Genomic DNA, 13,008 nt, shown 5'->3' on the forward strand with positions numbered 1-13,008 from the left:
AAGAGGCGCGATGTGAGGCAATGCTGGGACAGTCGGACTTTGTTACTCGTGAAGCTCGCGCTATGTCGTCGCGCTTCCAGGTCGGAAAGAAGTCGCGCTCCTGAAGGTGGTTCCGCAAATATCGCTGCCTTTGATTGAGGTGTGTGACGACTCAAAATGAAGACGCTGTGGATTACTTTCCTGCTGCTGGCGCTGTTAGGTGAATACGGTGCTTTGGCATTACTTTTTAACAGTTCGCTTTCAGTGAACCATCATGAGTGAATTGGGGTAGTTAAAGTCAGAGTGCAAACGTGCTTTTTCTCACTCAAGGGAATCAGCACTAAACAGTATTAGATAAGCTATTAAAATGTAGCGTTTCGTAAGTCAGGGGTAAACTTATGTGCCACACTGAATTTTGGAGGTTTAATAAATCATTAAGTCAATGTGAGTTGATTGTTAAACTCGTACGAAGTTACAAAGTTTGTGGTTTCTCTGGAGCAACCGTGACACATACGTCAAGCACTGAGAATGAAACTCCCGTACTTTTTTCAGGTGCATGTAGGCAAAAGACAAGTATTATTCTGTATTTTCATATTTCGTGCCAGATTTTTCTCTCGCGCAGAGTCTTGTTTCAGCCCAGATTCTTTTAAAGTTTCGCCGTTAAATTAACCCAATTAGAGTATGACGTCAAGAACATTATTCAACCCTGTTTGTCATTCGCTTGCAGATTCCGAAAAATTTTTCGCCTCGTTTTCATTTTCATTCATTGCTTTTCTTTCCAACTTTTTTTATTCATTTAACATCAAAAAAGGGAATTTATAGCCATTTTATTAGCTTTAGGATGTGCTGTATACCTCTGAAAATGTCTGCTTATTCTTAAAAAATCTTTCTTTAACTGATAGATTAATACAAAGGCCGGCAAGAAATTACATAATTAGGATAAGTTAATTTTTCATCTATTTCTTTCCAAGTGAGATATTTTAAATCTTAATGCATATTCAAAATCAGCATCCTATGATATACCTGCATGCTATGTTTCAGCAAGATATGTTTACAAATAAGAAAAAGAATTTTAGTACAATCATACCCCCTTAATTGGCATAGCAGGCAAAGTTCGGAGAATTTTTTGCAACTAGGCATGATTGAAAGAGAGCAAAAGAAGAAAGACAAAGAAAAGAACAAGACAAAACAGCGAATGCTTCGTCCGGCGTCTTTTGCGCCATTGCAACCTTGTCGTAAAACTTTTTTTCAACAAGAATAGATGGCGAGTTCTACTTTTAGAAATACCTTTGAGTCTCACAAAATGTCTTGGCTCATGAAAGAACGGACTATCAAATGTCAGTAGCAGATAGAACGCGGAAGCATCTTGCCACAGTGAAGAGTAAGGGGCAGAGATATGAATAAAATCATCAGATGATGCAGGTTACCAATCAAGAAAAAGCTGAGGGATAATATGCTATATGAGATATCGCGCCATTTCCTTTCCCCCAAAGAACCAATTATTATTATTATTATTATTATTATTATTATTATTATTATTATTATTATTATTATTATTATTATTATTATTATTATTATTATTATTATTATTATTATTATTATTATTATTAGAAAAAAACGTTCCGTATTATATGGCTACGGCTTCCCCCCGGTGCCGATTGCAACTACCTGCCGACAATGCTGCTGGGTCCGCTGATGACGCAGCGCGACTCTTCTGATACCGTTATCGACTACTGACGGGGTCGAGTCACTTGACGTTCTTGCACAAGAAAAGCACTTAGCAGGGAGAAATTTCCGCGCACGTCTAAGTGTCGCGTCCGCCAATCGCACACCACCTGGAAAATGTGTCGAACGCGGGCCTTTCTCTTGCCGACGCAACTTTGCTGCTCTATTTGGGGCAAAGCGATGTTTCTTGTAAAGTCTGACACTTTAAAGTGAGCCATTTTGAGAAAGTCATTGTTGATACGTTTGCTGCACACTTGGTCCCGAGCGCGGGCTCGGGTTCGCTTAACACCACACTTTATCGCAGGAAAAGATAGTTTAACTATGACCCCTCGATGCTATATAAAGCAATTAGATGATGTACTACTGTGGCAGCACTTCTAGTCGACAGGGCAAGAAGGAGTCAATACGGACTTAACGTGCGCATTTAGATGCCACAAACTTGTTGCAGCTCCTATCCATTGGTCTCATCATTTAAAGTGGTCAAGTAACGTTAGGCCAACGTCTTTTCTTTTATAGCTTTCTAGATCTCTTTTCACACACAAGAGTTACCAACACAGCGATTTCTAGAAGTGAATTCGACCACACACGGGCGCCTTAGCGTTTTTCCTCCATAAAAAGGCGGCTGCGTTTTTATAGAGGAAAAACGCTAAGGCGCCCGTGTACTGTGCGATGTCAGTGCACGTTAAAGATCCCCATGTGGTCGAAATTATTCCGGAGCCCTCCACTACGGCACCTCTTCTTCCTTTCTTCTTTCACTCCCTCCTTTATCCCTTCCCTTACGGCGCGGTTCAAAACCAATTATTATTATTATTATTATTGATTTGCGCAGCTCTCAGCTTTCAGTGTTTCATCGTAACGACGAAAAATCCAAGAAACTACACCAGATCCGACGTGTTGCTTCACAAAATTGTCACCTGCCATTTAGCAGAACCGAATATGGAGCAAGCCTATCAGACGATACAGTCTGCAGAAGTAGTACATGATATATACTGGGGTCTCTATTGGCTGAACACTTTGAATTCACTAACGGGTCGTGTGTCGTAGATAGTTTTCAAATCTTTTGCGCTTATGATTTGAGATTGAAAAAAAAAACGCTTCTTGGTGCCTTAGTTTTTCTTTCTGTCGACAACCTTTGGGAGTAAACAACATTGTACACTCGTATAAAGCTCATTTTGCTTTCCCAACAGGTTGCCTCTTCTCTGAAACCTTGGCTGATGTAACCGCCCTGGAAAGCGAAGCAGTTACGGTAACAACCAGCCCAGAGCCGTCGTACAGACTACGTGAGTACAAATATGGTTCCACCCTTATGAAGGTGCTGAGTCGACCTCGAACGTCGGTTCTCTCCTCGGTAGTCTTTACCCGGAGTGTCACGTCATTTTCTAATTCGCCTTCCGACAAGGCAGATCTCTTCCAGAATGTCGAGATCCCAACAAAAGAAATGTTACTATTAACGCCTTCGGTTGCTTTCATGCTAGAAAGAAAAGATTAAAACTAACATTTCACGATGATTTCACACGTTTCAAGACCCTGACGCTTTCTATGAAGGCTTGTTTGTTTTGGTTAGCACTTTTTGCACCAAACAAACTTTTATTCGATATGGTATTAAGCCTGTGCTAGGATAGAAATAAATACACTCAAAAAGCTTCTTTATAATTACCTGAAATATGTGTGGGTCCATGAACAGTTATAACCAAATCACTCGTTTGCAGAGTGAAAGAAAGCTCATTCAGTGGGCCAAGCGTGCGAGCTGTATTTCTGACCTCGTATTGGACAGCTGATATTATTTAAATTGTTCTCGTTTGTTTCTATACGCGCTTCATTATATTTAATGGAGCAATGACCTGAAGTACGTCTGCACGTACACGATGTGCAGCGACTAATTAGCTCCTCGATCAAACACGAACATTTTATGTCCTAAAATGCGTGAATTTATTTAAGAATTGAAAATGTCATCGTTGTTTATAACTACGATCATTTTCAATGTTGACGCTTTATTTTCCTCACAGTGGGCCGTGCCGGCTGCCCGTCGTTCCGAAGCTGCCGGAATCGCTGCTACCGCCGGGGCCCTTACCAGAGTGGCAGGTGTATTGGAATCCGCAAACTCACCTGCATGTGCACTCTCAGAGCACGGAACACCGGATAAGGAAATATACACCTGCTTCAACTCTGCTCAGCAGTTAGAGTCGACCACACAAAATCATCCTATTATCATCCCCAGATTCGAATTTCAGTATCTTTCTAGGCTTGCTTGGATAGCTTTGGTGCACGGCTGATGCCAAGTAAGGAATGTTCACGTCACACTGTCCTGTCGCCCTGCGTAAGCAAGGCACTAAAGTCTCACTTAAAGTTCGTTCAAAAGAACCCCTCATAAAGTCGATCACGAGAGTGTAAGACCCGATCCACCATCTTTCTGTGGCCTCTTTGTATGCGAGAAACGCATGATACGCAACTGGCTATATGGTTGTCTTCACAAAATATAATTGCAATCAAGACGGTCACGGCCAAGTTCTCTGCCTGTGTTCGCTTTTTTAAAAACAATGCTATCGAAATTTCAACAATCCTACGTACTTGCCTATCTAGAGTGTCAAACAGGACAAGCTGCTGTCTTCGAAAAATGCTCATTGTTTTTATTGTTGAAATAAATAAACTATTGTAGCTGGACCATTACACGGCACTGCTTCATTTATGTATATTTGTTTACACATGCTGTAGTGTTATTCAAGGCAATAGCAGGTTGGGTGCATGTGCACAAATGCGCATACATGAAGGAAGAACGATATAAACAAATTATTTTAGGTTATTTTGTGGCTATGTTAACGGCTTTTCGGTAACGGCGTCGTTGGAAAGGCTATTCTTGTTAACTACAGCTCTCAGGACACATGAGTATTGAAAACTATCATTTCTTGAAGTGAGCGGAACTTTATTGTTCCATCATGTCGTTGCGACGGTTGGTATGATGGGTTTGTACGGCGCAAGGGCAGTTTTAGCTGAAGAGCGCCATGACTCAAGGTATTTCTTCTTTACAGAAGGTGGGTCTAAGACCCATTTCACAAGCATTTCACTCCAGATAAGACACGCACCAGGCCAAGGGAAAGATTGTACTCATTGTACCACCGGTGGATACCCGCCGGCACTGGGGATCGAACCGCGCACCTTCCGAATGCCAGGAGAATGATCGAACCACTAAGCTAGAGCTGTCATAGTGTCGTAGTGTTGTTTTATTGCCTGACGAGGAAGTGAAGAAATCTGACATGTTAATGTTGTAGTCCCCTGTTAGTGACTGGAAAAGGAACTTTAATGATTATTTGCGATTTAACTCACTGACGGAAAGCCACTTTGTCAAACCAATATATTGACGGACAGACGGTAATAAGTGCAAGAAGAACTTCACGTTCGGATGCGTAAAAAGAGCATTTCACCTAGCTTCATCTAAAGTTAGCTCCATCTCAAAGCGCCTGAGAAATACCGACAACGGAGCACGCTGTTCCCGCCATTTCTCCTTTCTAATTATACTCGTATTACATGCATTCGCACTAAACATTGTCGTCCCTCGTCCGTAGTGTTACTAGAGACGCATTAGTATTCAGCAATGTGTGGCTTGAAGTACATTCACTGGCCGCTACTTAAAGGTTTGTGTAATTATTTAAGATTGTAGGTGGTTTTACTCGCGGTTATTCAGAGATTTAGTATTTCCATGAGTTTGATGTTTAAGGAGTATCGACACCTAAAGTTTGGTGCGCGTTTTCTTTTTTGTAATGACGCGTAAGGCATTATTATACATGGATTACCACCTTATATTCTCCTGCGACACCTAAATAAATAATAATCGCATTTATTTCTAGTGCTGTTTCGGTTTCAACAGCCGAATGAGGACTTTGACGTCAGCGTGTGCTTACAGGTCATGTGAGGCATGAAACAACTGCAATATAATCGCTGCTTCCACATTCGTTGTCATTGCTACTATTGAAGAAGGCTGGCTTAATAAATTAAAACCATGTAGCAACGATTATATGGGCCTCTTTCTATGCCTCACGTGACTCAAAAGCACTCTTTGACGTCACAGCTATCGTTCGGCTGCTGAAACAGAAACGAAAAGAGCATGCGAGAAAAAATTGGATTATAGATTATTTTGCGGTCGTTGGCGAATATCACATAATGATTCATGCGTATCAGTGTCTTCCGCATCATTGTAGAGAAAAAAACATGCCACCAAAATTAGTGTCTATACTCCTTTAAGGTATTTAAGTTAACTTTTCTCTCCGTTTTTTTTCTGGCGCAGGAAAGGGTAATTTTTGCTGATCAGGTTCAAAAATTTGAACACTGCATAAGGCCAGGAGGGCAAGACTTTAATGCAGGCGCCAAATTAACATTGTTGTGGCTGCTTATGCGAGTCGTGCAGCCTAGAAAAGGTTGTTACCTCGGGATCACGCGTACTACTGGAGTGATTTTATTTTGCCCGAATATAGAACATTAGGTTCACAACCTAAATTCATAACTGGTGGGCTACGATGCTGCTAAACCTACAGTTGTGCAGAAAATAAATCCTTTTAAGAGCCATTCTTGGAATTACATCGGCGCAAGGAATCAAATGAGCAAACGTGCGCAACATCCTCCATAGATTGCATTTTTAAGGTTTACTTCTTCGAAAACACGCTTTGCTTCGAGGTGCTGCGAGGCGACCCGGAACCATTCGACAGTGGATCATGCGTATTTTTGTGCGGGGTTGGAGTCGAAGTTGCGCGATTATTAGTCTGAGTAGTACCGGAATCTTTCCCTTTGACGTGAGGGCCACTGCCGACTAAAGTAAGAGAAACGTAAGCAATCTTTATATTCGACAACTCATCAGGCGCTACCTTTGCTTCCGCAGTGTAGGTTAAAATGGCTAGGCAAGACAGAGCAAGGACTGGGAATAAAGCTTACCACAATGCAGGCAGCGTAGGACAGCACAAAACAAGCCTGTAGCCTTTACTTGGGAATGGAGTTTTCTAGTTACCCCAAATACGAGAATGCCCTCTCAGATATGATGTCAAAAAGCTTTGCAAAAATATCACAACTTCGATGTCTTTAAGGGTGAATAAACATGTGTGAGGAAGGATTAAGCATTTCCTACGACTAGACTCCGGAAGCTACTTAGCGTGGATGCTATAATTTTACAAAATGTGGTTCTACCTACGAGAGTGAAGGCAGAATTTTGTAAACCTGTTGAGAAATATTTCTTGTACGTCAAGCATCAACAATGGGGCAGGCTGGCAAGTGAAACTTTGAAGCAGAAGACCCATGAAAAGTTCACAGTGCACTAATAATAAAAATCGTTTATTTGAAATGCACGAGCAGCACCAACTCACTACGCTGCAGGAAGTTATATTAATGATTATACGAGACCTCGTTCGATCATCTTCCACATTCACAGCGGCTGATGACGGGCATGAGCCACGTAGATGAGAAACTTCAGCTGCCGGCTCCCGTCGGCTCTCTCTTCTGTCTTCTTCTCGAGGATGGTGCGCCACACGCCACGAAAAGCATCCTTCTCCTCCTCAGGCACCACGTCTTCGGATCCAAATATGGTAAAAAAGAAACCTGGAAGAGAAAGCAGCAGCAAAGGAAACAATCAAGGAAACTCCACCTCACTTGTGCTTTGGGAGACATTTAGCTCCTCACTGGCAGGGCTCTTTCAAATTCTGGAGAAATATTTTAGCGCGCCAGCGCTTAAGTTTCCAATATAAAAAAAACGTTGTCTGTTGAGTGTCTGAAGCCAGGTATATCCGGAAAAATATACTGTATACGTTCGCCACTGCGCTGTGCCTGGGTTTCGAACCCGAGGCGGCTGAACAGATAAGCTTCGCAGGGCACTGCTCGAGAGGACTATGCTGTCGTGCAGTGGCCGATCACCTCTGATGTTTAAATGCCACTCCCTCGCATTGTACATTGTAAGCCGTCGTCTTCATCATCGTTCATTCGTGTGCAATTGATGTAGAACACATCGATATCGCTATGCGACATTACGCCTCATTAAGCGGTCTCAAAATTTTACAGTGCACTATCACTAGGGTCTCCATTCATCGACTTTGTCAATCTTTGCATGGAGCCTGACCTTGATACGCTAGCCTCTATCCGAAAGCGAAACGAAACGCAACGTGTTAGCGTACAGACTTCTCAGTTGCGCAAGTAAGATGAATCGCTGTAATTTTTTTGCGCTTCCTAATGCGAATGAAAACCCCAGTCCCTACTCGTATCAGATTTCAGTCGAAACCAGCTCCGAATCCCTGTTGTACTCTCGACGATCTATTCTTCAACGTAAGCGTCGGAGCAGCTTTCTTTCGCAAGTAATAATAATAATAATTGCTTTTTATCGGGGGGGGGGGGGGGGAGGGAATGGCGCAGTATCTGTCTCATATATCTTTGGACACCTGAACCGCGCCGTAAAGGAAGGGATAATGGAGGGAGTGAAAGAAGAAATGATGAAAGAGGTGCCGTAGTGGAGGCCTCCGGAATAATTTCGACCACCTGGGGATCTTTAACATGCACTGACATCGCAAGTTAAAGATCCCCAGGTGGTCGAAACAAGGGTATTTACAGATATCCGAAAAGCCGTGCCAAAAGGACCGCAACACCGGAGGCAACATGAGTGCTGCAAATTCATAACCAATTGTGTTTGTAAGACGCATGTATGCAATCTGCACAGTCTTTCTCAAATGCTTCTTGCAATATCTACTTTTTACTTTTCACCCCTAATGCTTTTGTTTGCAAATAGTTTGTCTCATTGGGGCTTTTAATAGGAGCCGAAAGGGTTTGTCTCTGAGCCGTGCGATGAAGCCCTCGTAGCGTCCGCCACTGCCCCAAATGTCGGCGGCGAGAGGACGACAGGTCCACTCACAGTCAAGAGACTTGACACGCTGGCAGTCCACAACGAGCTACAAAACATGAGCTAGAAACAAACCTATTGGGAGCATTACTTTTCACACAAGCGGTTCTTACCTAATTATGCATGCGCATAAAAACAGTAAAAAAGTAAAGAACATCGCCATACTTTAAAAACAATTCGGGAAAATGCTTTCACTGTCACAGCCACGCAAAACATAGTGCGCACCTACGCAAACTCCCAGCATTCTACTAACGTATGACGCCTCAGTAAGTTCCGGGACCAGGTGGTTAAGGTGTTTGTTCGATACCTTTGTTTCCTTTAAGAACGACTTGCTTTCTTGCAATTTTCTGCCATGACCCGGGTATTGGCTTACTAGCGCTTTTTGATACTGTGCAAGTTCCTGCTGTTTTTTTCACGAAGTTTGCGAATGATGAAATCAGAACTTGTTACTTCAACTTACGACTCTGCCATAGTTTATTGTTTGCGGTAATGCTTCTCATCATGATCATCATCATCAGCCTGACGACGCCCACTGCAGGGCAAGGGCCTCTCATATATCTCTCCAATTAACCCTGTCCTTTGCCAGCTGCGGCCACCGTATCCCCGCAAACTTCTTATTCGCATCCGCCCACCTAACTTTCTGCCGCCCTCTGCTAAGCTTGCATTCTCTTGGAATGCTGCCACTTCAGTAATACTGAACTGCACGGCGTTCACTATTTCCAAGCTCTACAGCCTCCCACGCGTTGGTGCGTTTACTGCTACCCCCCCCCCCCCCCAAAAAAAAAAAAAAGATACATAAAGCACATGCCGTGCTTACGTATAACTGTTTCGATGTCCGGAAACGTCCAGGAGTTCTCGTAGACTTCGCAGCTGATGCACTCTAGACCGGCTTCCTGAATAAGCCGCTTCGTTTCTTCTTCAATTTGAGCCATTGGAGTGACACAGTTGAAGCGAAATTGAGGAGAAAATATACTCTTGGGGTCCTAAACAAAATAAGAAAGGTGAGAAAAACTCTCTAAAAAATTGCACAGCAGGGCAGTCTTGTAGTGCAGTAAACTCTAATTGAATAAAATAAAAAAAATTGAAGGCAGCTACTACTGTTCATTTAAAAGCCCACTTTTCGAGTAAAAGAAAGCGTAGTTTTCGCATACCCGTCGACAAACACCGAAAAAGGTGTGCAGCGATACAGTGTTGTTCTACAGCAGAAACATGTTATGAAAAAATCTGCGATGGCCTCCAGTAAGCCTTCCATGCGGCTCTACATTATCAAGGGGTGAACGTGTACCACATCCGAACACGCCAAGGGTGGCGCGAGGCGTGTGCACGCCGCAGCGACTATTTATTTTATTTATTTTTATTCATTCCACTTGGAAGAAACCCACAAACATCCCGAGACCTTGCCCGGGTTTACCCATCGCAATAGTGCTTTCGGAGTAAAAGGAATGCAGCTGCCAGCCAGTGACGCAGGACTGAACAGCGCACACAGGACGAATGCACTAGTAGTAGAAACGTGTGCGTTGTTAAATCCTACCATACAATACCAAGATGCCCAAACTGCCAAGTTACTGACTGCCGCGTCTACCTTACTAGTAGCCACTAGCACCTTAGCGAACGGAACATCGGGACGTCGACAATATGGCGACGTCCCTGCCGTAAACAGATTTTCACTGGTGTAAGTAGTGTTAAGCTATTACGGTAACCGTTCGGAATTTTTTTGTTTCATATTTGCGACATTGGCCTTACTGCCGCTACCTTCTGACTATGCCGGCTTGCAAATATCGCACGGCGATTAAGCAAATGCACGCATTACATACCGAAGGAAGTTGGTCGCATGCTGTCCCACTCTCGCATAACGGTAGGGTGGATGTTATCAGAAGAGCTCACCTGGAGGTCAGGAGATTATGCCGCTTTCTTTTGTCCGTTGCCGATAAAATATGTCAGTACCATTGTAAGTCACTGTATAATAATGTTTGCTGTCTTACCTTTGCGCAGCAGATAGCATTCATATTAAGAGTTCAAAATCTCAGCATGAGAGGGGGAACATAGAAAAACAGTGGGGCAATATATTTCCCTTCATATAGGTTTCTTGATTACTTTTAGCAATAAAATGGCAGTAATTGTATCAAACATTGAGTTAGTCGTTTAAGCAGTGTTTACTTTCGAGGTGTAACTTGCATAAAGCTTCCAGGACTGTAATTTTCTTGCCACAACGAAAACAAAACATTTTATTCGAATTGTTAAGATTCCGCACCACGTAGGCGTTCAGTGGTCCGACAAGTTCAACCATAAAATACTATTCACTCAAGCTCGCATTTGAAATGCTCCTTCAAAAACCGTCATTCGTAGTGCACCAGCTATATCTCATATATACTTTTGTAAATTTCTCACCCCGCCTAGCGTGCATCACATTCGTGCAAGAATACCAGGTGAATGCAAGCATTTGTTTTCAGCGACACACACCGGTCAGTGCACCTACAATAACATTTAGTTCCTGGCTTGAATCACTCAAGTACCTGACGACTGCCAATGCCTGTGACGTTAGGGTCATGGAGAAGAAATTGAGGGATTTAGACTACAATCAAACGTTAACGCCAATAAGCATGCGGGTAACTTACTCAGGTAAAAAAAAAGCCGCCACAGGTAGGCTCGCTTTTGTCAGAGTGGAGACAGACCCACTTATCTAAGACAAGGAGGTTACAAAGAAGCTTTCTCTACGTAGACCGTTCATACCAAAGTACAGTCTGTGTCAAAAATAAACAGCACAAAAGGTTTGTGCCCAAGCCGGGCAGCATGGCTCTTAAGTACATTTGACTGTCCTAAGAATGGGAGGATTGAGGACTTAAGCGTCCCTGGGTATGCAAGAGGAGCCACGCTGCAGGGTTCAGAAGCAGACCACTTGGTCTGTATAGTTTTGACACAGACTCTACATTCGCCGCCCTTGTTGGCATATATTCTATACCCTAGCTATTCTCTTTTTCAAGAGAATTATGCACACGTTGCCTTCAGGAACTCACCGGAACAAATGCTTTCCACTTCTTAGTCTGGTGCACCTGGAGCCAAATATCCGTGAGCGCGGTGGCGATGCAAGACACCACCACGCATTCTCCGTCATCCGCCAGGAGCTTACCCACATTCTTGTACGCCGCCACCTGGTCCTTCACAAAATGGAAGCACATGAACGAATAGACGCGGTCGAACTTGCCGTACGTCTCCAGCAGCCGAGCCACGTCGTCGCCTTTCTCAATGTCCATTACATCGTAGGTTAAGTCCGGGTGCCACGAGTGCTCGCGAGCGTATTCGATCACTTTGCGGCAACTGTCCACGGCGACCAGTCTTCTGCAGGGCCTCGAGTAAGGGAGCAAGTGTTTCCGCGTGAACGCCCCCAGTCCGCAGCCGACGTCGAGGTGCTGGTCATGTCTTCGAGACGCCTTCGTAAAGCGGATCCGGCCCCAAGCGTTGAGGTCTTCCTGACTCGGGTACGACTCAACGCTAGCGTAAGCGCTCAAGTCAACGCCCGGGTTCTTAGATTGATCAGTGCTCAACTTCGGTGAAGACGGCATGGCTGGTGGCGGTGAGGATTTAGCTACTGCTTCAAAGGTACCGAATTGCAAGAATCAGAAATGGAAGTAAGGTGAAGTACCTTTCTTTTATTTTTTTATTTGCCAACGCGCTGATACAGCCTGCCACTCGTAGAAGACTCTACCCCAAAAAAGCGACGCCGTCGGCAGCTTCAGGCCGCATGTCAGTGCGGGTATAGGCGTCGTCAAGTGCAGGAGTCAACCAAGATAAGCGCAGAATGAAGTGTTTGCCTGATAAGAGGATCATCATATCTCTGTGCGTCACTCGCTGATGCGGTCTGATTTGATGTAGGAAGTCCCTGTCATTCGTTAGCGCTTTCGCGCCAGTTTTTCGTTGTGCCTATCAGTAAAGCAACCATAGAGAGCAGTTACACGGAGCTGAAATTCTAGTTAAGTAATTCATAGGTCCTTTGCTTTCGCGAATAGATATGCGTGCGGATAGGTTAGCCCATGGTCGAACGGTTCAGATAAGCTTACAATGTTTACACTGCAAAACAGCGCTCGAAATCGGCAAAAGGGGCCTATACTCACGTCCACCTGAAACATGTGAAGACATTTTAGGTATTTTCGGCTTTATATCGTGTAATAATAGGCGATGCCATTTCCATTCTTTCTAGGCGTTGCCTCTTGATTTTTTTTTCTTCAAGATACAAAACTTGTACGCTCTCTTAGGATTGTTTTCTTTTTGAGGCAAGTACAGCCGCAAGTAAAAAAGATTAGTACAATGACGTCACCGGAGTGGTGAAAATCGCACCGCGTGGCCGACTTGGCGCCGTGCTTTGCGAACACACCTGCCACTTTTGTTATCGGCGTGTTCGTTACCGTGGCGCCGAGCGTTGCTATCTGCCGCTCCTGCGGCATGTC

The 13,008-nt window shown here is 43.9% G+C and overlaps 1 protein-coding gene and 1 long non-coding RNA gene across 2 annotated transcripts; one reads left to right on the plus strand and one right to left on the minus strand.

The window, feature by feature from the left end:
- On the plus strand, positions 1-4,371 carry LOC144100986 (uncharacterized). The gene is made up of 3 exons (XR_013307905.1): positions 1-199; positions 2,892-2,984; positions 3,711-4,371. It is a non-coding gene; the product is annotated as an uncharacterized LOC144100986 (long non-coding RNA).
- A 2,643-nt stretch (positions 4,372-7,014) lies between these two features.
- Positions 7,015-12,310, minus strand: LOC144100094 (juvenile hormone acid O-methyltransferase-like). Its single transcript, XM_077633131.1, has 3 exons — positions 11,581-12,310; positions 9,384-9,549; positions 7,015-7,281 (listed from the first exon to the last, which is right to left on the minus strand). Exons 1-3 carry the CDS (start codon positions 12,124-12,126, stop codon positions 7,109-7,111), a joined length of 885 nt encoding a protein of 294 aa, XP_077489257.1. The 5' UTR covers positions 12,127-12,310; the 3' UTR covers positions 7,015-7,108.
- Between the last annotated feature and the right edge of the window lie 698 nt (positions 12,311-13,008).

Source organism: Amblyomma americanum, chromosome 8, assembly GCF_052857255.1.
Source record: "Amblyomma americanum isolate KBUSLIRL-KWMA chromosome 8, ASM5285725v1, whole genome shotgun sequence".
Taxonomy (NCBI): domain Eukaryota; kingdom Metazoa; phylum Arthropoda; class Arachnida; order Ixodida; family Ixodidae; genus Amblyomma; species Amblyomma americanum.